A 21,511-nucleotide genomic window follows, 5' to 3' on the forward strand; every position below is an offset into this window, starting at 1 on the left:
CGCACGCTGCTTGGCCGCTTCGCCCCCGAGCCCACCCCCACCGGCAAGTCCTCGGGACAAGGGCGAACGCGGGGAGGGAGGACCGGGGGTTGCCCTTCCTCTCCCGCAGCCCCCAGGGCAGAGCAGCCTGAAGGACCGCGGTGCCGGCGGTGCGTACCGGCACGGCCGTGCTCTCAGCCCCCCAGGCTGCTGGGCTGCTCTCCTAAAACTGGGTCTCGTTAAGGGCGTCGGGTAAGGGGCTCCAAAATCCAGGTTCACCAGATCAGGGCGGAATTTTAACAAGACCTGTTTCAGAGTATCGAAACTTGTGTACGCCGGCGATTGTGTTTTAACTTGTGGAAGCCGGGATTGCAACTAACTAACCAAGACACGATATTCTGTTTTGAAAACTGACGTGCATTTTAAAAAGTAATTTAAAGCTCCTAGTAATTGACAGAAATGCTACACTGAGCAAGGCCGGGAGCTGGGAAAAGTGTCTTTTGGCGCACGGTGCCCCGGGATCTGTAATAAGACCAAAACCGTGGACTTTCCCAAGTAAGCAGTTCTCAGACACCTGAGGTCTTCGCTGTGAGCTGGCGTGCAGGTTTCCTGAGCGAACACCTACTGCCGGGGTGACGGTCACTCCTCCCTGCCCCTGCCCGCCAGCAGCGACGCATGAGCACACGGGTGGCGGTGGAGTCCGGGAACACCTGGGTGGGAGGCGTGGTTGGTGCCTTGCTTCCCGGTCCCTGTAAAACACATTGGGGTTTTTGTTTCTCCTTTTGTTAACGTTGCCACAGGGTTAATACTTTCCTGAGCAAGTTTGATATTTTTTTTTTTTTCATTCTTGCTTCATTGTGCTTTTGCCTTTTATCTGGCATCGCTGAAGCCTGAGCAAATATTTAAAATAGTGTGTGAGGAGACAGGTCATGGAGAAGTTGAAGTTCATGTTCCAAGAACTGTAAAACTGAGTCGCGTAAGTCTGAAGTTCTCTGCAACAGGCTGTATCCTTGAAAAATTCTTTCTGTTGAAGTAGGTTTGAAACCTAGCTATTTGCAACACTTGAAAATAAAGCGGATATTAGGCTTTCCAATTTGGCAGCACTTATGAGTTGTCCTGTATTATCTTCCATTTAGCTCCATCTGCATATGATTTGCCTGTGCTGAAAGGTGTAAACATTCACTGGAGTTTTTAATAAATGCTAAGCTGTATGGTCCAAAGCATTTTGTTTGCAGGATTTTTCTGATGTGTCTAACACTGTTGGAGCAGAGCCCTTTAGTAATATTGCATCAAGATTGCCACATTGCCCTTGCAAACTCGTGCTTATCATTTGTGAACCCAGTGGGAGCAGGCTGGTAGACCTCCAGAAATATTTTCCACAGCATGATTAATTCAGAGCAGTAGCAATCCCTTCTAAGTGTAAGAATGCTTGTGCACAGTAGAGAGATAAGGGGCACCTATTAGAGGTGTTGTCACCACAAGCTAAATAAAGCCTTGTGCCAAATTTTCTACTTCTTGTTACCAAAGTAATGGTGCAAAGTTTTGTGTGTGTGTGTATGTGTATGAGGTTCATTTTAAGAAGCTGGCTAATAATAAGAAACTGCATTTGGCTTATGTAATGAACTCAATGGGATATATTTCTTACATGGGGCTTTTTTTCCCCCCGTACACTTCCTCCTGACATGACTGAAAACAGGCTAGTTAATGAACTGTGTAATCTCTTAAGAAGTTCCCACATCATGTGGAAGAAGTTAAAAATGCTTAGCTGTCCCACAGGGTGTGTTTTGAGCCCTTAGGATTGGCAGCTACGGGCAGTGGCAGACCCCACACGTGCTGAGCTGTACACCACGGTCACTGCCCTGGCACCTGAGTATTGCATCCCTTCTTCGGGCATCAAAGTGAGTCTGCGATGACACCATGGAAACATGAGCTCTGGCACGTGCTAACAACCATGGGGTGTACGCTTGCCTAGCCATGCCGCTCCTAAGGCTAGCAGAGCTTGTTCCGGTGCTTCGTCGCTACTGCTGTGCCATGTGCTGGCTACACAAATCTAGTTCGTCCTCCGAATCTTCATTTCCAAAGCAAACATACTGCCTTGTGCAGTTGACAGAATGTGTTGACCCATTAACCTGTGGTGTCTGCTATGAGTGATATAACTGAAGCTGAGTTTATTAGGCCTGCTTAAGCAGTTCTTTCTCCTTTTGAAAGGATTGAGGCTTTGGAGAGTGATGAGACCAGGCATAAAGTAACTGAGCTGTGCCTGAAATTCTTCTTGGGGGAAGGATTGGTTGGTTGGTTTGTTGTTTTTTTACTTCAAAACACCTTAAAAAGCCATCCACTTTAACTTATTCTGAAGTCAAGAAAGGTGAGTCTTCTTCCATGACCTACAAAACGATGCTCACAACTGACCAACCACCAAAACACTAGCTTGAAGTCTCTTGGGAATGGCAGTGGTCGCTTCTGTCGCTTGCTGTAATCCGTCAGGAGAGCTGAGTGGCAGAAGATGATGCTGGGAAGGTGGAAAGGACCCTGATATGCAGAAATCTTTCAATCAACTGACTGAAAATCCATTATCTAAGTAGTTCTACCTTTTATTCAACAGCTGATGTGGAATTAGAGGTGGGCTAAAAACAGAGTGAAAGGGATGGAGGGAGGAGAGCTGAGAAGGGAGAGTTACAGGTGTGTCGCTGGGGAAAAGGGCAAATGGTGTCTCCACCACAGTGTGTGCAAGGCAGCAAATTACTGTTGGAAACTTGCATTTGGGTTACAAAACAATGTGTAGACATGAATTTATCTTTTGGGGTCACAGTTTCACTAATCCTTACACTCGTGGGAGGGGGGAGCACACCGTCTCCCAGGCTTTCACCTAAGTCAGGTCTACCCACAGACTTGTTGTATCAAATATACACTGCTCCTTACTCATTTGCATTAATGGAATGTTGCCGACAGTTCTCTTTGCTGAGAGTATGCTTCTCCAGCATTTTACTTTTTGGTGTGGGGGCAGCAAAAATCTGAGGATGAAAGAAGTTCACTTATGCCTCAGTAAACATTAACTGATATGCTGTCACTTCAAATTTACTGTTCCTTGGATTGCAGCAAATGAAAGTCTTTCAGGCCACTATTCTGCATCAAGAAGATCTGCCTGCAGGAGCTACGCAGCATAGCGTAAGGAGTGTTTAAAAGCTGAGGTACATGAATTTAAAGTATACTAACAATGGCTACATCTTTTCTTTGTTTTTCAGAATTGGTCTGGGAGTCTTATCGTAGCCTCTTTAACTGGTGCTTTTGGGTCGTCTTTTCTTTATGGTTACAATCTCTCAGTGGTGAACGCTCCTGCAGTGGTAAGTGACTGACAAAACTCTAATTTAGTATCAGTAGAGGGCAGTCCTATCCAGCTATTGTGCACTCCTCACCATCCTGCTATTATAATCCTCCTCATGTAGTAGAAGAGGTTAAACTTTGTAAAGTAAGTTACCTTTGCCTGAACGCTGCTTTCTGCTGTCTAAGAGGTTTCTACATAAATTCAGTAGCTGTTAGGAAACTAGATGCTGATGTTGAGGTGAGTGGGTGCACATGGTTTGCTTCTCATTCTCCCCAACCCCAGGCTAATATTAAGTCTTCTTGCACACTGTTGCGTGATAAAGTATTTTTAATAGTCTGTTTTTTTAGTGAGTGTTTGGTAGTTCAGTGCACATGTTCAGCAACTTCTGTTCACATCGTTCAATTCTGGAGGGTTGCACAACGCTTCATTCTCACAGTGCTGATATTATAAATAATGCCTTTGGCTTTCTCTTAAATAATGGGCCTCCTCTGCATTTTCTGGTGATGTCTTGTTTGGTTCTGAATTCAAAACCACTGTGTTGACCTTCTGTTGGCTGCAACATATGGAATAGATTTGATGAATAGAGTACTATGAAATCAGAGTACAATACTTGACTGATATTTTAATGAAATTCCCCTATCATAAATGGAAATCTGAACATCTTGTTTTTATACTGGTTGTCTAGAGATCTGCTTAATTCAGTCAAGCACAGCAATAAGGAGTTCATTGGATTCGCAAGCAATGCTGTTTCAAAAACTAGCTAGTACATTTTGGGAACAAGCTGTTGAAATTCTATTTCAAAATAGTTCCTTTCCAAAGCCAAACTCCTTCTTTTATGAAAATATTAAAACATGTAGTTAGATTTCCACCTAAAGGTTGGCCATATTAAAGATGGATGCAATACTTATGCAAATAATGAAAGGGTTTTTTTTTTTTAATTTAGGTTTCATATGTGTATTTTATTTGATAAACTGACAACCCAGAGGTTTAGGAAAAGACTAACCCTGTAGGAAGTTTTGATTGTACCCTTTGTGTAACTTCTGGGAAGTTCCTGGTACGTTTTGCACCATTAGCACAGGGTTGGAAAAACTGGTTATTTATTCCATCATGACATGTCTAGGCATCACTTTGCCTTCAGATGAGTTCAAGGTGAACATGGCTTAGAAGAAATCAGCAGAACTGTGAGCAATGGTGTTGATTGTCCTGATGGTAGACATCCTTCCTGCACTGCCTGGGTACTGTCAGCAGAGCAGTGAGAATGATCCAATTGCTAAATTTTAAAGCACTGTTTAAATAATGGGCTGTCCCGGTAATCAGGGCTCTCCTGTTAACTTTCTACAGGAGTAAAGGAAAGAAAGGATGATAGGATGTGTTGTTTGGCAGCTCTCAGACACTTAGGTTTGAACCATATGATAGTAGTGACCAGACCCCCAGACCAGGTGGGGAGGTTGCAGGTGCAACCATACCATGATGAATGTTAAATTCAAGGTGTCATGGTTAGTAACACTTCCAGGATTGTCCAATTTTTCTTGGCATCTTGACTGTTGCTTTTGGACTGAAAGTAAGCACCATGCTGTTGCTGATTTTAGTCACGCTGTTGACAGGTATGTGTGAAGTCTGTCTTTGTCCAGCATGGTATTTTAGTGTTTATTGAGAACTTCATAGCTATACATTATCTAGGGCTAAGGAGTAGTCCTACCAGCAAGGAATATATAGCTGTGTAGTTCAATAACAAAATACCAGGGGTCCTCTCTCTAGCCCTAGGATTGATCTGTGTCTTCTATTTGCCAAGGAGAGGCCATCTTCCTGTCCCTGTTCCCTGAACTGCAGTGACCAGGCTGAAGGGAAGAGTTTTTGGGTCTGCTCATAGCTATCCACAACTCACAGCATGCCATACCAAAGCTGTCCTTCTTGCAGCACAAGAAAAGGAACCTGGGCCCCGTATGTTTTCCCCCAATCTCACCAAATCAGTCTGCTGCAAGGTGACCCTTTGGGAATACTGATGTGAGGTGACTGAGGAAAACCAATAGGGAGATAAATAGCACTCTCATAAGAAGGTATCTTGGGAATGCAGTAGCTCCTAAAATCTATAAGCTGATTTTCATTTATAAACTGGGTAGGCCAAATAACTCTTCTGGTGATGTTCAGCTTACAGCCTGCACTGTATGATCATCTCTGTAGGATGTTGGATATCTTCTGCCCCTATTTACTTCAGTATAATTCCTTTTGATGTCTGAAGTCTTCCAACCTTAGAGAAGGAATGTGTGATGCTTTGATAGGTGTTGAAAAAATGCTTGATAATGACTGTTGACTAAAACATGGGATGTTTCCACGATTTTGGACCTGAACAGATCAGCATGATGATTGAGCTGTGGTGAGGAAGTTAATTTAAGACCAGACACATGGCCATTACTGTTATCAAAATATTCCCAGTCACAGTGGAGTAAAATGGTAAGTAGTACAGCAAGCAGCAAAAGCAAAAAGCAGCCACTAACGAGCACTAAACTCTAATATAGAGTAAGGCAAGCAAGCACAGAAACCTGCCTGTTAATAACTGAACCATAATAACAGCTATAAATTCAATATAGCACATTCCAATCAAATCTGTCATTATCTCGAACTCTTCAAGCCCTGCGTTGTGCACCAAAAAAGACTGTCATGGTTTAACTCCAGACAGTAACTAAGTACCACACAGCTGCCCCTCATTCCCCCCACAGTGGGATGGGAGAGAGAAGCTGAAGAGTAAAGGTGAGAAAACTTATGTGTTGAGATAAAGACAGTTTAACAGGTAAAGCAGAAGCCGTGTGCACAAGCAAAGCAAGGAATTAATTCACTGCTTCCCATGGGCAGACAGGTGTTCAGCCACTTCCAGAAAAGCAGGGCTTCACCACATGCAATGGTTATTTAGGAAGACAAACTCCACCACTCCAAACATCTCCCCCTTCTTTCTTCCCTAGCTTTATATGCTGAGCATGACATCATAGGGTATGGAATATCCCCTTGGTCAGTTGTGGTCAGCTTTCCTGGCAGTGTTCCTTCCCAACTTCTTGTGCGCCCCCAGCCCACTCACTGGTGGGGGTGGGGTCAGAGGTAAAAAAGGCCTTGACTCTGTGTAAGCACTGCTCAGCAGTAAAAAAGACCCACCCCTGTGTTTTCAGCACAAATCCAAAACACAGCCCCATACCAGCTTCTGTGATGAAAATTAACTACCCCAGCCCAAACCAGCACAGCAACATTGAAGAACTGTTTGCAAATTCTTGTGTATATTTCGGTGCCGAAAGTTGTGCCAGCTCATCAAACTGCAGGGTACCACCCCTGCAGTTCTCACCAGTGAACTTTACTACACGTCATCTCATAAGGTAGAGTCAATCCAACTTCCTTTCTGTTGCAAGAGGACAATAAACTGCACCAGCTCTGCTCGGAGCAGAGGTTGCTTCCCACTTAATCCCTTGCCTTTCCATGGGAAAGGGCAGTAGCTCATTGCAGCTGTGCTTCACTCTGCACACAGCACTTGACCACATGAGGAACCTGGAATTAGGAGCCTCCATGGGCTTGTCCAGAGAATTACTAGAATTTATTAAAAATGTGTGGGAGCATTTGGCAGTAGGAAGACAAATGCTTTAATTGAATACAAGTTAAAGCTGTCTTTTTGTGAGCTGAATTTCTACAATTCATTCCATGGTCCGGTTGTGGACAAAGTCTGTAGAACAATGAAATGTTTTGTGCAGGAAGCAAAGTCTCTGCTGCTTACTGCTACGCAGTGCTTGCCCCCTTCCTGAGGGCAGCTACAGCTCTGTGTGCCTTTTAGAGCTGATACAGGGAAATCAAGACTATTTAGCAGTTGTCAGTGTGTGTGTGACTCTCACCACTACGAGTAAGGTAGTATTTCTTCTCTAAAGACCAGCTCATCTATTGCCTTGATGTAAGTTATTTAAAGGTAAAGAGACAAAGAAAATACTTCCCTTATATATAAATAATACATTATATTTATATCCCTTATTCCCCTTCTATTTCCCACCCAAGCACTAATACCTTAATGAACTGACGCAGCAGAATACAAGATACTGGTATCAGTCAGCTACCATACCTTATAGGCTTTGGTTAGGGGTTAAAATTTTTGTACACACATTTATGCCATTAGCATTGTTCAGACAACTGATTAAAAACTCAAAGGAGCCTTTCCACGGAATTCAATGGATTCAAACCCAGTGGATCTCTTGGATCAGATTTGTTTTGTTTCATGTGTAACTCCTTAAAACCTGTATGTGTTATGTTCACCTGTATGTGAACGTTCGTGTGTTACTATTGAGCATTTAGTTTGTACTTTCTTTCCTTGGATATTTGCAATTATTTGATATCTCCTTGCAAATAACAAAGCTATGCTGAGAAATTAGTCATAACACAAGGGGAGAATAATTTGCATACTATTTTTAGTCATTATCATTAGCAAGAAATGCTAATATTTTTCTAAAAATGTTTTCTCTAAGTATTCATTACTCTCAGAAATGAACTTCAAATAAAGAAAAGATATCTGAATCTAAATATAATCTGAGCATTAGTGTTAGAGATAAGATTTATTATTTGATTTAATGGCAGATTCATTTGGAAGTTTACTGTGAGATCTTCTAAATGGACCAAGGCACTACATTTACTTTTTTTTCTCTTTGCTTGTATAGAAACATGCAAGATAGGATGAAAGAAGTACCTCTGTTCCCCTTTAATTTAGGGCACATACTAGAAATTTAGAATCATAGAATCTTTTAGGTTGGAAAAGACCTTTAATATTGTCAAGTCCAACCATTAACCTAACAGTGCCAAGTCCACCATTAAACCACGTCCCGAAGCACCTCTTCCACAGTCTCTTAAATATCTTCAGGGATGGTGACTCAACCACTTGCCTGGGCAGTCTTTTCCAATGTCTGACAACCCTTTCTGTGAAGAAATGTTTGCTAACATCCAGTCTAAACCTCTCCTGGGGCAACTTGAGGTAATTTCTTCTGCTTCTATCACTCATCACTTAGGTGAAGAGACCAACACCCACCTCCCTACAGCCTCCTTTCAGGTACCTGTAGAGTATGATAAGGTCTCCCCTGAGCCTCCTCTTCTCCAGGCTGAACAACTCCAGTTCCCTCAGCCACTCCTCACAGCACTTGTGACCCAGCTCCACCGCCCTTCTCTGGGCATGCTCCAGCACATCCATGTCTCTCTTCTAGTGAAAGGACCAGAACTGAGCACAGGACTCAAGGTGTGGCCTCACCAGTGCCCAGTACAGGGGGACTATCACTGCCCTGGTCCTGCTGGCCACACTGCCCATGATGCAGGCCAGAGTGCTGTTGGCCGCCTTGGCCACCTGGGCATACTACTGGCTCATATTCAGGCAGCTGTTGACCACCACCACCCGGTCAGCTGGCCACACTGTTCCTGATGCAGACCAGGATGCTATTGTCTGCCCTGGCCACCTGGGCACATGCTGACTTGTATTTAGCTGGCTGTTGACCAACACCCCCTGGTCCTTTTCCACCAGGCAGCTTTCCAGCCACTCGTCCCCAAGCCTGTAGTGTTGTGTTGAGTTGTTGTGGTCCAAGTGCAGGACCCAGCACTCGGCCTTGTTGACCCTCATACAATTGGCCTCAGCCCATCAATCCAGCCTCTCTAGATCCCTCTGTAGAGCCTTCTAACCCTCAGGCAGATCAACACTCCCACCCAGCTTGGTGTTGTCTGCAAATTACTGAGGGTGCACTCGATCCCCTTGACCAGGTCACTGACAAAGATATTAAACAGAACTGACCCCAGTACTGAACTCCAGGGAACACCACTTGATAGAAGGTAGACAGTAAGTGGTACGTTCTACCTCCACATTTTTAGATACTTTGCAGGTGGAGAGATGGTGTTTCAAACTAAATAAAGTCCTCAGATGGAATAGTCTATGTGTTTAAGGCTGGAATACTTAAATTTTAAATCCCTACTTTGGCCAGGGATAATATGGCGTTAGACTTATCGTATTGATGCTGTGCCAGGATAATTTATTACTTATGGCATGCTGGAGGAAATTTGAGAAGAAACTGCAGAAAAGTGCCGAGATTACACTTTGTGATACTGTAGAGCTTGTTGGGGAGCGGTGACACAGAAGGGGTGAGAGCTTTACACAGAGTGCTCTGCCTGCCTGCAGTAGTGACTGCCTGGTACTGCATCGTTGCCAGAGCATCAGACACCATGGTGGCATTGGAGCCTTGCTTGATTTTGAGGTGGGAACAGCACAAAAATGAGGAAGCTTGACTAAAAAGAAAGTAAATAGGTGTTGTCTCTCCAGGCAACACAGATACTCTGTAAAAATGTCATACTGGGCTCATTTACCTTTTAGAAAGATGAAGAAACTTTGGTATAATTAAACATCTGGGAATGGAAGTTGTTAGAAGGTATCCTTCAAAAACCTGCAGTTGTGCTCACATGAGGAAAGCAGGAAGAGAATATAAACTGGCACATTGAAGTCTAAAAAAATTGAACTGCTCCTGGAGATGGGTACTTAGAGCAGGCACAAAAAACCTCCAGCCACAGGTCTTGGGGATGTAAGGCTGATAGATGAAGCTGAGAAAATGTGTTTAGAAAATACAAGGACAGAATAAAAAGCATGAAATAATGTTTTGGATTGGAAAAGTCTGGGGAGGTCCCACACTGAAACCTTCTTTACAGGGGTTGTATTAGAGAAGTTGAAATGTCAGTAGAGATACAGAATAAAATTAGTGATGATTTGTTTTCTATTGTCAAAATATCTTAACATTTATTTAAGAATGAGAAAATATCTTAAAATACAGGCTGCATATCACAATTCAACTTATTTTTAAATAGCCTATGTAACAGAGACATTGAGATGGTTAATGTGACTTTACGAAACAGTAGTTTTTTGGGGGAAACTTGGAACATATATAAGAATTAGTTATTTGTACCCAGCAAACTAGCGGAAAATGGACTAGAAAGGTGAAAATGTGAAGAGTTGCTATGGCTTTTGCAAAGGAGAACTGTGACTCTGGCATCTGTTGCAGTTCAGAGATTCAGGAGGCACTTGGACTTTCAAAATACAGCCTGGAAGGGCCCTTATAGAAGGCTCTTAAGGAAATTAAGCTGCAATGGGAGAAAAGTGGAGGTCTCAGGATAGTTGAGGAGTTGGAAGATAAGTCTCAGGCTTTCATTTCTAAGAGAACCAGCTTGTCTGCCAAATAGATCTTAGGTGTCTGATTTCATGTGTGGTACATCTTTCATTACTGAAGATAAATTGCTTGCCTTGTTTAGAAGCCTGAACTTCATTCAAAAAGCACCTTACATAAATTTGAAGGGAAGAGAAGCTGTAACATACTGTTGTGGTTTAATTCCTGCCAGCAACTAAGTACCATACAGCCACTGGCTCAGTGTTATAAATATTTTTCTCAGCACAAATCCAGAACACAGCCTTATACTAGCTACTGTGAAGAAAGTTAACTCTGTCCCAAGTAAAACTAGCACACATACTTACAAAAGTTATTTGGGATTCTTAATTTTAACAGTGTCAGAAAACAAGCTCTTTTTGACTGATACTGTGGGCTTTTTTCTCCCCTATCAATACCAAAACAACAGCTGTCAGCTCTTGCCTCCTTCCCCTAACAGTTGTCTTGGCTGTAAATTCTTTGGGATGTGTTATCTTTCATTGCTTGGCTTCGTAGGTCCTTGATTTGGTATGGCTGCCAGATGTGACAGTGTCAATGCAAAAGTGGACTCAGCCTCCCTTCTTCCCTCAATCCATGAATGCTAATTGTTTTCACTGTGGGTTGGTTGTGGTTTTTTTTGTTGTTGGTTTGGTTTGGTTGGTTGTTTTTTGTTTGGTTGGTGGGTTTTTTTGTTGTGGGTTTTTTTGGTTTTTTGCGGGTTTTTTTTAGGCTAAATCCCTCAATACATGAATGCTAATTGTTTTCAATTCACACTGTGGGTTGGTTGTGGGTTTTTTTGTTGTTGGTTTGGTTGGTTGTTTTTTGTTTGGTTGGTGGGTTTTTTTGTTGTGGGTTTTTTTGGTTTTTTGCGGGTTTTTTTTAGGCTAAAGAATTTGTAGGATTACTCACTTTTACTGTACTAGCCCTTTGGAAAAAAATAGGCTAGTGAAAGGCATTTAGTTTTAGGCAAATCCGAGATCTGTTTTCTAGGATTGAAATACAAAATAGAGGTGATAAATGCTGTTTCATGGTGAGTGCAGTGTAGGGTTTTGCCAAAAGGATTCCTACTTCTATAACTTTAAAAGCATCTTTTAAAATTTTCCAGGGAATTTCCTAAGTTACGTGTGAACAGATACCCCCAAACCTGTGAACATATGGCTTTTGGTGCTGTGTCCTGTAAGACAAGCCAAACTCTTCTCTTGATATCTGTCATGTTGCCATCTGGCAGGAATGAGTTGTAACTCCCTTCTTTGTTACCTTAGCATTTCTGCCAATTCACCAACTTCTTCAAGACATTTTCACCTCCACCTGCTGCTGGAGCTGCCTTTTCTTCATTTCTTTCTTAGTTCCAAGTTACTGGCACTATAGATCCATTAAAAAGCAGTAAAACTATATAGTCTTAACATAAGACCGTTTAATGATCATTGATTGATGGTAGTTAGCATTTAAAAAATTCTGCGTGTTCTTCTTTTAAAGATGCTAATGCTAGGCAGTGCAGTTTTCATTGGCTTGTCAAAAAAACCATTACACTAGGATGTGATATGCCACCAGCCTGAGGTTAAGAGCATGTATGTGCACAGTGAACAGAGCTCAGCTGATGTGCAGTACCTTGCCAAGTGCGGGTGGTGTGGTTTTGTGGACCCTTCCTCTTTACAGATATTCAAAAAACTCCAGGCACAGTCCTGGGCAAGCTGTTCTAGGTGGCCGTGCTTGAGCAGAGTCTTGGACATGATGGCTTCCAGAGGTCTTTCCAACCTCAACCATTCTATCATTCTGTACCTGAGTCCTTAACCTCAGTTCAGGCTGAAATGTTTATACATAGGTACACAGTAAGGCTAAAAGAAACCCTTGTAAATGATGTAGCACCAGCCTAAGTGGTAACACCCTTGCTTTATAGGAGTTTCTGTGTTATAAGCCTCTTCGACATCCCTGTCTACCTGTAGTTTTTTCCCTACCTTATTTATGTTTTGCATGTAGTTAAACGTATGTATGCTTTGACCGGTTCTGTAAGTCTGTATTGCAGTTGCATCTACAAGTGAGGCCCCATTTTTTGGAAAAGGGAGATAGAAGAGCGAGGGTGATCCCGGCAAGCAGGCTACTGTGTGGTGGTTTTTTCTGTTGTTGTTCTGTTTCTTTCAGCTCTATTCTTAAAGTGTGTTTTTTACATGTATTGTTACGTATTTTCTTTCAGTATATCAAGAGGTTTTACAATGAAACATGGGAAAGAAGATACGGCTTTTCAGTGGATGATAGCACACTGACTCTCCTCTGGTCTATAACTGTTTCTATTTTTGCCATTGGTGGCCTTGTGGGTGCCATTATTGTTACCCCGATTGTGAAGTTCTTTGGACGGTAAGTGTATTGGAAATCTTGTAGTTTCTAAAGCAGTTTCTCACTTAGTGTCTCTAGAAAGCTTTGCTTTTTTTTTTTTTTTTTAAACCCTCTTCACCAGAATGTGAATTTAAACATCTTCAAATTATGAAAGCTCATTTCTGAAAGTTCCAAATTTCCAAGAGTATAATTAGTACCTTTCTCTCTGACCTTACTTAATTTGTGATGGTCTTGTGCATCCTTTGAGTCACAGAAGCCATTTTGTCTGAACAAGCAGCAGGTTGAATTGTCAAGGAGGTTGAATTGTCAAGAGGGCAAAAGGCAAATACAATAAAACAGGAAAGATACCACAAATGACTTACAGATTCTTGTTTCACGGGTCTGCTGAGTATCTTACTGAACACATACAAAGTTATCAATGTCTCATTTGCTTCTCAACAACATGTGTTGTCATGCAGTAATAAAAATTTGATTTTTTTCTTCCTTGTGTTACCTAAAAATACAGTTTGAAGAATGAAATTAGGGTGATGTTCGTGGTTGGTCCTCCCTGAGCTCGGTGACACCTTCCCTGCTCTGTGCAATGCAGTATTTTACCAAGTCTTGATCACAGAGAATATGAGTATTTTAGGAGTGTTTTTGCTGGTGTGTGTTTGCATTTTTGCTGCAGGAACTAACTAGATATTTCTATCAAATACTTGTTTCATACAGTCTTCCAAAGGTAATTTTAAAAGTAAATTGTAATTTGCCCATATTTAGAAGGGCAAAAAAAAAAAGCTATTATAGCATTCATTTTAGCTGCTCATTTGGCTTTTCCCTAATTGTAAATTCTATATAATTTGATAATTTTTGCTCCGTTAGGGACCACAGAAGGTCATCATGGAGGCTTAAACATAAGCATGCACCTCCACTGTTCTTACTTTTCTGTTCTACATTGTGACTATTTCCATCACTTCAGATTGTACTCTCCTAGGCCTGTTTGTCGTACTTCCAACTCTCCCACATCTGATCTTTCACCTCAAAGTGTATGTTTCAGGTTCTTCCATTTCATGCTTACAGCAAGTCAGTAAGTCTATTATCCATTCTTCATTAATTTATTCTGTCCCTTCACTTCACCATTTGATTTTAAATTCTTAAATGTTTTTTGTAGTCTCATGGTTGTTTTTAGGTTTGCAATTTCTTCTGCCAAATCATCAGTTTGGCTTTTACACACTTCTTAAGCTATGCCTGACTCAGACAGATTAGTTCCCAGAATTGTCGCTGAGTCTAATTTATCGAAAGGTGAAGTCAAAAACGGGTTCATAGACAGCTTGAATTTTTGGGGATGAATTCAACAGCTTTGTGTGCAGGTTTGTTAAAGTGGTGGCTGATCTCAGTCATATGAATACCACTTTAATGGGAGCAGGTCATATTTCCAGGTCAGAGCTTTAAATCTTGCAGACTCTGCCCCTGTTTATTATGTTTATCCCTGTTCAACTATGAAAACAGCTCTCTCATAGATAGGGTGTACAAGTACTTGATTACAGATAGGAAAGGATTGTGTCTCTCGGGGACACTGGATAAAGGCTGCTTGTCAAAGTACGGTTCTTGAGTTTGCTGTTCACACTGCAGTCGGTTCATCTGGTGTAGGAAACCAGACCGACGTATCGGTATGGTAATAGAGGAACGCATTATGAAATGTTGACAGAAAAATAAAATACTTGAGTATTAAATTGTTCAAGCGTAGTTTGGAGGGTTGTATGTATGATGAAGTAGAACTCCATTTACACTGACCCAAAATAATGAACTAGGGGGGATCAAAAGCATTAGTTAGAAATGATGTCGGACTTTAAAAAGAGCACTCTTGAATTATATTGCTGTAAGGTTAATAACATAATTTTCAAATTACCAGATTCCTAGGACCTACTTACTTTGAGAGTTGTAGAGTAATTTTTTCAGAGAGCATTCATCCACATAAGCGTAAGTGTCATGTTCAAATGTGGTTTTGGCATCTCATAATTTATATTCTCTTCTACTGAAGAGCGGCTGCTGTTGCATATCATGTACACCCAGTGGTGCTTAGGGGGTTGCTTAGGCCACTGCTAGGAGGCATTTGTAGGAGAAGGACAAGGCCTTCCTTCTAGCACAGTGAACCGTTTTGAGTATGAAGCGATTAAGGGAATTTACGTGGATTATCTTAGTAATGCTACTGCTTTGTTATTCTGAAGTCATCTACGGTAGTTGAAATGGTGATCCAGTATTCAATCTGTTACTGGCTTTTATTTAAACATCTAGTTTAAAGAAGACACAGCTTGTTATTTAAACACCTGGTTTCCTTATTATACTTTTTGTATAAGGTATCATATTTGCTCCTGAGTGGAGCTTCTAGACTCTTTCTGATTACTGAATTTTGAGACAACAATACATTTTTGATGAAACCTTAATTCTTTCATTTTCCTAGCTGTGGGTTTTAGACAAAAAAATATTATTAATTCAAATCTCTAATTAAAGTTATTGCAGCTGCAGAGGGCACATAGTCACTAGGATTCTGTTCTGGCCTCTGGAACTACCCTGTAACATGAGAGCAAATGACAACCTTAAAATCAAAAGAGATTAATCATATGTGGTTTTGCAAAAAGCCAAGGACAATTCTGAGGAAGAAATTCTCAAGTGTTTTCAATATCCAAAATATCTAAAAAAGAAAAAGACAGAAAAATATCCTTAAAGCTTAGTTCTGTTTGTGTCTAGCTGATGGGTGAAAACTGTCTGTCTCGGCTGGAACACTTACAGAAACTGATTTCCACTGAGCAAAGGGCTATTATCTCAGGACTACTTCACACTGAGTGTACAGGATGGGAAGTTACATTCCTGCAGCAGTATGGATAGTCCGACTTAGAGAACCGGTTTTGGCACTAAAACACAAAACTTAATGTTTGTCTTAGGATGTAGCTGCTTGGGACAAATGCTCCGTGCTCAGTCAGAAGTTTTTGAAAGCATCTTCCTTTTGGAATGCAAAATGCTTATTTCTTTTGACTAGAGAAAATTCTGAGTTATTTGAATGGAAGGAACAAATGTCTTCATGTCTAGATGAATGCTACTCTAGTATTTTTAGTGCAGTAACTGCAGCAGATCTGTGTGGAGCTCTGGACTGGAACTTCAGTCCAGGCTCTCATCCCAGGACTAGCACTGTTTTCCATGTTAGCTTTAGGCTGTGTCCACTTCACTGTCTCTTCCTCTGTTTACTCAGTTACAGAAATAGGGATATTGATGTGTGCTATAACCCTCAGCAAGACTGAAAAATGAAATGTGCTATGTGAGAACTACGTATGATATCTATACTTTGATACGTTTCATGTACCTTTTGGACAATCACTTGATCAATTTGTGATCTGGGATGTGAGAGAAATGATGAGGCTGGCCAACACATCAGTGTGTCTTTTCTTATGGTGGCTTAGTGCCGAAGTTCTCATGCTTACACTGTGTAAGTGTGGTGAGCACAGTTATCTGACAAATTGGTTGGATTTCCCAAGGGCGAGCGTCTGTTGCAGTGCTTTATGAAGTGTGGTATCTTTATATCATTTCTGTTAGAGCTATGCAAGCAGTGGTTTGGTTGGGGATTTTTGATTTTCTTCTTTTTCATATGCCTTGCTGCTAAGGTAATACGGTTTTGGCGTATGTGACCAGGAAAGCATAGGGTTTTTTTATGATTGCACCTATTTTGAATATCATGTCACCTCATGGGAAGTTTGGAGGTTTTTGCTGTATTTTTTTTCTTAGGAGTTATGATGAGAAGTTGTTCCCACTGTTCATGTTTGTGGTGGCTTGGCCCCAGCTGGCAGCCAAGCACCCACCCGGTAGTTTGTCACTCCCCACCCCCCAAGTGGGACAGGGAGACTGGACTGAAAGAAGGGGAACAGAGGTGAAAGTCTCATGGGTCATACTGAAGAAAGGGAAAACACTAGTTCCTGTCATGGGCAAACCAGGCTCAGCTTGGAGAATTTAACTTAATTTATTGCCAGTTAGCATAAATATTTAATTACTGAAGAGGTGTTGGGATACAAGACAAACATTAGGGCACATTTCCTTGCCCTTTCCCAGGCTGAACATCACTCCAGGCTCCTCTCCTTCCCCTTGGTACCATGACAGGTCACACTCAGTCCCTCCAGTGAGAGGACAGGCAAAGCAGGGCAGGGCATTGGGCTTAGTGAGTAGCAATTTCCCTCTCCCACTTCTCACTCTTCTCTTGTGCTCCAGCGTGGGTCCTCCTTGGGCCGCAGTCCCCCTGGGGATGTACCTGCTCAGTCCTGGGGCACCTTCTTCTCCACTGACCTTTTCACTCCCTTGTTCCATCTCATTACAGAAGCCACCTGCAGCCTCTTCATTTCCACACCTTGCCACAGACACCCAGCACGGTGTTTTCATTACCAAAAGTTTACATGTTTTATATAGTAACACTCTAAACAGCATATTCATTTCTTTTCTTTTTTTTTTTTTTTTTCTTCAATCTGGGAAAGGCAAAATCATTTGGTTTTATCTTGGTTAGTCTGCTTTTTTGTTCTTTGCTGCATAGCATACGTGTCTCTGGCCAACTTCTAAAGAGAAGTAGGTAGGTATTTCTAAAGAGAAATGTAGGTTTTATTTAGATCCAAGAAGAAAGTAGTAACTTCAGCGGAATGTATAGCACTTGTTTAACCTGAATGAACATCTTTTTTTGTCATTTCCAGCATTATTTCTATCACTCTCAAATTATACCCAGTTGAAAAATTTGTTTCAAATGGTACGGTCATCACATTTGACAGCTATGCCGTATAAGCACATACTTTAAATGAGCTGTATCTCATTATTTTATCTTCAAAAGTTTTATTCATTCAAACAATGTTTAATAATCACTAGAAAGCAAGAAAAGTAATTTAAAATACAAGTATTAAAAATATTGCCTCTCAAAAACATATTGATCTGTTGTAACAAGTTGAATGACTGGTCCAATGGGTATAAGTTTTCCTGCTGGTACCTATGTGTTGAGCACAAGAAGAATGAAGACTTCTGGCTCAGTTTGTTACCTGCTTTGGAAAAGAAAAGCATAGACAGCCTTTCTGGTTTTCTTGCTTTGCATGGAAATTATGTTATATAGAGACTGAAAATCCATTGAGAATACTTTCAGATTTAATACCACTTCAGTCTTTTAATAATATTGGTATATTCTCATCCTGTGCCATTTACTGTCAAAGTTAATAAAATCCTTGTAAACATAATCAGCGATGTTTATGTCCAGGTAAATTTGTTTTCAGATCAGTTGTTTCCTTCCTATGTTGTTATGAATGAGGTTGGAGGCTTCAGTATTGAGTTGTACCTCTAAAACCAAAACAATGTTGTTTGATTATGTGACTAGTAAAGACAAAGCTCTCTTGCTTTACCACGTATAACTGAGTGACGTGACTCAGTGATGGAAGACATAGGGTACAATCATTCTCTTGCCACGTAATTGTGAAAATTACGTGTTTTGTCTTGTGTTAGATCATAAGCAATGCAAAGTAACTATCTTCTTGAGAGGCCACCACATCTGCAACAGATATGCTAACCCTGGCTGTAAGTCTGCCTGGGAATCATGATAAACGTTTCAGTTGCTCGCACGGCTGATCCTGACAATAATGGCTTCTTCAGCTATTCACCTGCAGGCTGTAATTTGGCAAAAAGCCACTTAAATCTGTATTTGTGGAGAGATGTGCATAAGGTAACAGTGATTTTTCTGAGTTCTGTGTTGCATTTCTACTTCATCTTTCAATAGAGAATCATTGCAGCAGAGCTGCTGATCTTATATCTTTAGTCACTTGTGTTCAGTGAGACCTTGGATGTCAGTGTTTGAATATCACTGTCATATGCCCAGGAAATCCTACATAGCACTTGTTTTCTAAAGTATTTCCTTTTATAGAAGTTATGAGACTTAGGAGTCACTGTTGAATTAATAAGTCCCTTAAACTTGAGCAGAATGTTCTATAAGATGAAAATTGTAAGAAATACAGCTGTTGGTATAGCATGAATGAGAAATTGAGATGATTTGAAATTTTTAAAATATATTTTCTTTTATTTGGTTTTTTTTATTTCAACAAAGTAGTAATTTTCCATAAAGAACATTTCTTTGAAAGAAATATTTTTTCATGTTTTATTTGACTGCTGTAGAATGAAATAATTTTAAAATTGGGAGAAAAAAATGTAAATCAGTGTTTTGGTTAATTTCAACGATTTCTGGAAAGAGGTTCATTTTTATCGCTACTGTGAACCCAATTTTTTTTTTTTTAACTCTACAACTAGTATATAATTTTCCTCAATGTCTATTTTTAATATCATGGGTTTAAGGATAAATTATGACATGAATATGTCAGTGTTGGGAAGTTCTCAAAACGGCAAAAACTACAGGTAGCATAAAAATGCCTATAGTTATATCAGCTTATTGCTATTTGAAGTATATTCTCTGGTTTCTACATACATACATTTACCCAGAATGTGCTTGTTTATATTCATACACAGAGACTCAGGCATGGCGCTTGGGTTCTTAGGATGAATAGGATTGCTGTGCCTTTGAAGTACAGTTCTTTAGTTAACTAGGATGTATTTTATTTTAAAGCTGTGGTATAGGTTTAGAACTGTATCCATTTGGGTACAGTGTTGTGTTTTCGAACTCTATGCAGCGTATGAGAGGGAGTGTTTGTTACGCACTTGGTTTTATTTATGAATATTTAAGAATAATATCCTAGTGTGCTTTGAATATGACTAAATGTAACTGTTGTGATGCTGGTACTTACATAAACCACCTTTTTCTTTTAGGAAATGTACTTTGCTGCTCAATAATGTGTTTGCAGTGACAGCTGCATTGTTGATGTCCCTCTCCTTGTTGGCGGGGTCGTTTGAAATGCTCATACTGGGCCGCATTATAATGGGTGTGGATGCAGGTAAGCTTTTAGCATGCTGTACATATCTGAAATGTGTGTACCGTGCATAATCTTTGTATGCCAGCTAGATCTTTCTTTATGCTGAAGAGGCATTTCAGGGACTAACCACACTGATTCCAATGGAGCAAACCAGCAGGAAAAGGGTCGGAAGATCTACCATTTGGAGAAGACAGATCTTCTGGAAGGGATACTAGCCTCTGTTTTCTACCCTGGTTGTTCCTCCCTCTTCCTTCCCTCTAGCCCCCATAGGACATATCTATCTTCATGCAATGAAAATCTTTTGGCTGGGAGACTGTAGTCTGTTTATTAAAGCTGCTTGCTACTTTGTGTTTAGAAGTTGTTGGATCCCACGTTAATGCCAGTAGGCTTAAGTGGAAGGTTTGGTACGTCATCACTTGTTCTTAGCAATGTGATCTTCCTGGTTTAAAAGTAGATTGTGGAGGCACTGCTGCATCAGAATGGACTTGCAGCTAGCACTGAGATTCTCAGCGACTTCACAGATCGCTAGATCGTGAAAAATATTTGCGTAATGTGGAGGCAGACTTGATGAATTAAGATGGTTTTACCCGCTCAGTGTAATTAACTGACTCTAAACAATGGAAAGTGCTTTGACTTATGCATCACTAAGCCCCCTTCCTGGCAAGGTTTGGTCATGTTATTTGTAAGCACAAACTATGGTGGTTTGCAAGTGGAGGTACCTGTCACCTGCAATGCAAAGTTTATGGGTAATTTTGGTGTTGACTGCTAATTTTTGTCACAGATTACCACCAAGGAACCAAATTTCTGCAGCTGTGTAGATATTGTCAGTGTTGTACTGACCAGGGTCTTGCGTTTTTCTCCTGGCTTTGAGCAGCATTCTCGCCTTTATTTTATGCCTGCTAATAAGAGCTCATTGCAGCTATAAGATGGTTTGAGAGGAACACCTGACATACAGTTTACTGTAAAAATATTTAATCTGACAGTGTCTGCTCTCTCTGCCTGATGTGCTGGGTTGTTGTGGTTTTTTTTTTCCTCTCCTGCACCACTGCTAACATGATTTTGCTTGCTTTGGAATGAGCAATTTAAAACATAAAATCTGTTCTCCTGGTGCTTCTTATGTCTGAGTAACCTTTGGTGCTTCTCATCAAATGGCAGCCTATGCACATCACTCAAGATATGTAACAGATAATTGATCCCGTGGTTATTACATGGTACAAGAGTAATGAGACATGCAGAGAAGATAGTTCATATTATCTGTTGATAGATATAATTGCTCTTTGCATGTTTTTATGCTCCTCTTGAGGGCACCCAGACTCCTTTCAATAGAGCTTTATTTCATATCTGGCATAATGAAAGGGTGATTTGACTTCATATATGATTGTTTGCTTCCTTGCAGGCATCTCTCTGAGTGCCCTTCCCATGTATTTGAGTGAAATATCTCCTAAGGAAATCCGTGGTTCATTGGGTCAAGTCACAGCGATTTTCATCTGTATTGGTGTTTTCACTGGTCAAGTTTTGGGGCTGCCAGAAATATTTGGGCAAGTAAGTATTTAACAGGTGTTTTCTGTGAAAGAACATAAGCATGCCTAAAGTGTTATGTTTTCGTATTTTGACTGGATTCCTTATGAAAGTGGAAGACAGAAACATTGGCTTTTTGTTTTGAAGCACTTTAAAAGTTTCTTCCATGCCTTTTAAAATCATGAATGTGTGACTGAGTTTGGTAGATGTGACAAGCAACTCTATGGCTTGAGTGGCTTGTGTGTGTGTGCATATCAGGTTCTGCCCCTCTCTACCACTTC

At 40.8% G+C, this 21,511-nt stretch overlaps 1 protein-coding gene across 1 annotated transcript; it reads left to right on the forward strand.

Annotated features, from left to right (window-relative positions):
- Positions 1-3,221: 3,221 nt before the first annotated feature.
- On the forward strand, positions 3,222-21,254 carry LOC104511057 (solute carrier family 2, facilitated glucose transporter member 9-like; the record flags this gene model as incomplete). The annotated part of the gene is made up of 4 exons (XM_010153514.1): positions 3,222-3,320; positions 12,671-12,831; positions 19,609-19,733; positions 21,109-21,254. Coding segments are annotated over 4 exons (531 nt in total), but the record flags the coding sequence as incomplete, so codon positions are not given.
- Between the last annotated feature and the right edge of the window lie 257 nt (positions 21,255-21,511).

Source organism: Eurypyga helias, unplaced genomic scaffold (assembly GCF_000690775.1).
Source record: "Eurypyga helias isolate BGI_N326 unplaced genomic scaffold, ASM69077v1 scaffold11366, whole genome shotgun sequence".
In the NCBI taxonomy this organism is placed as follows: Eukaryota; Metazoa; Chordata; class Aves; order Eurypygiformes; family Eurypygidae; genus Eurypyga; species Eurypyga helias.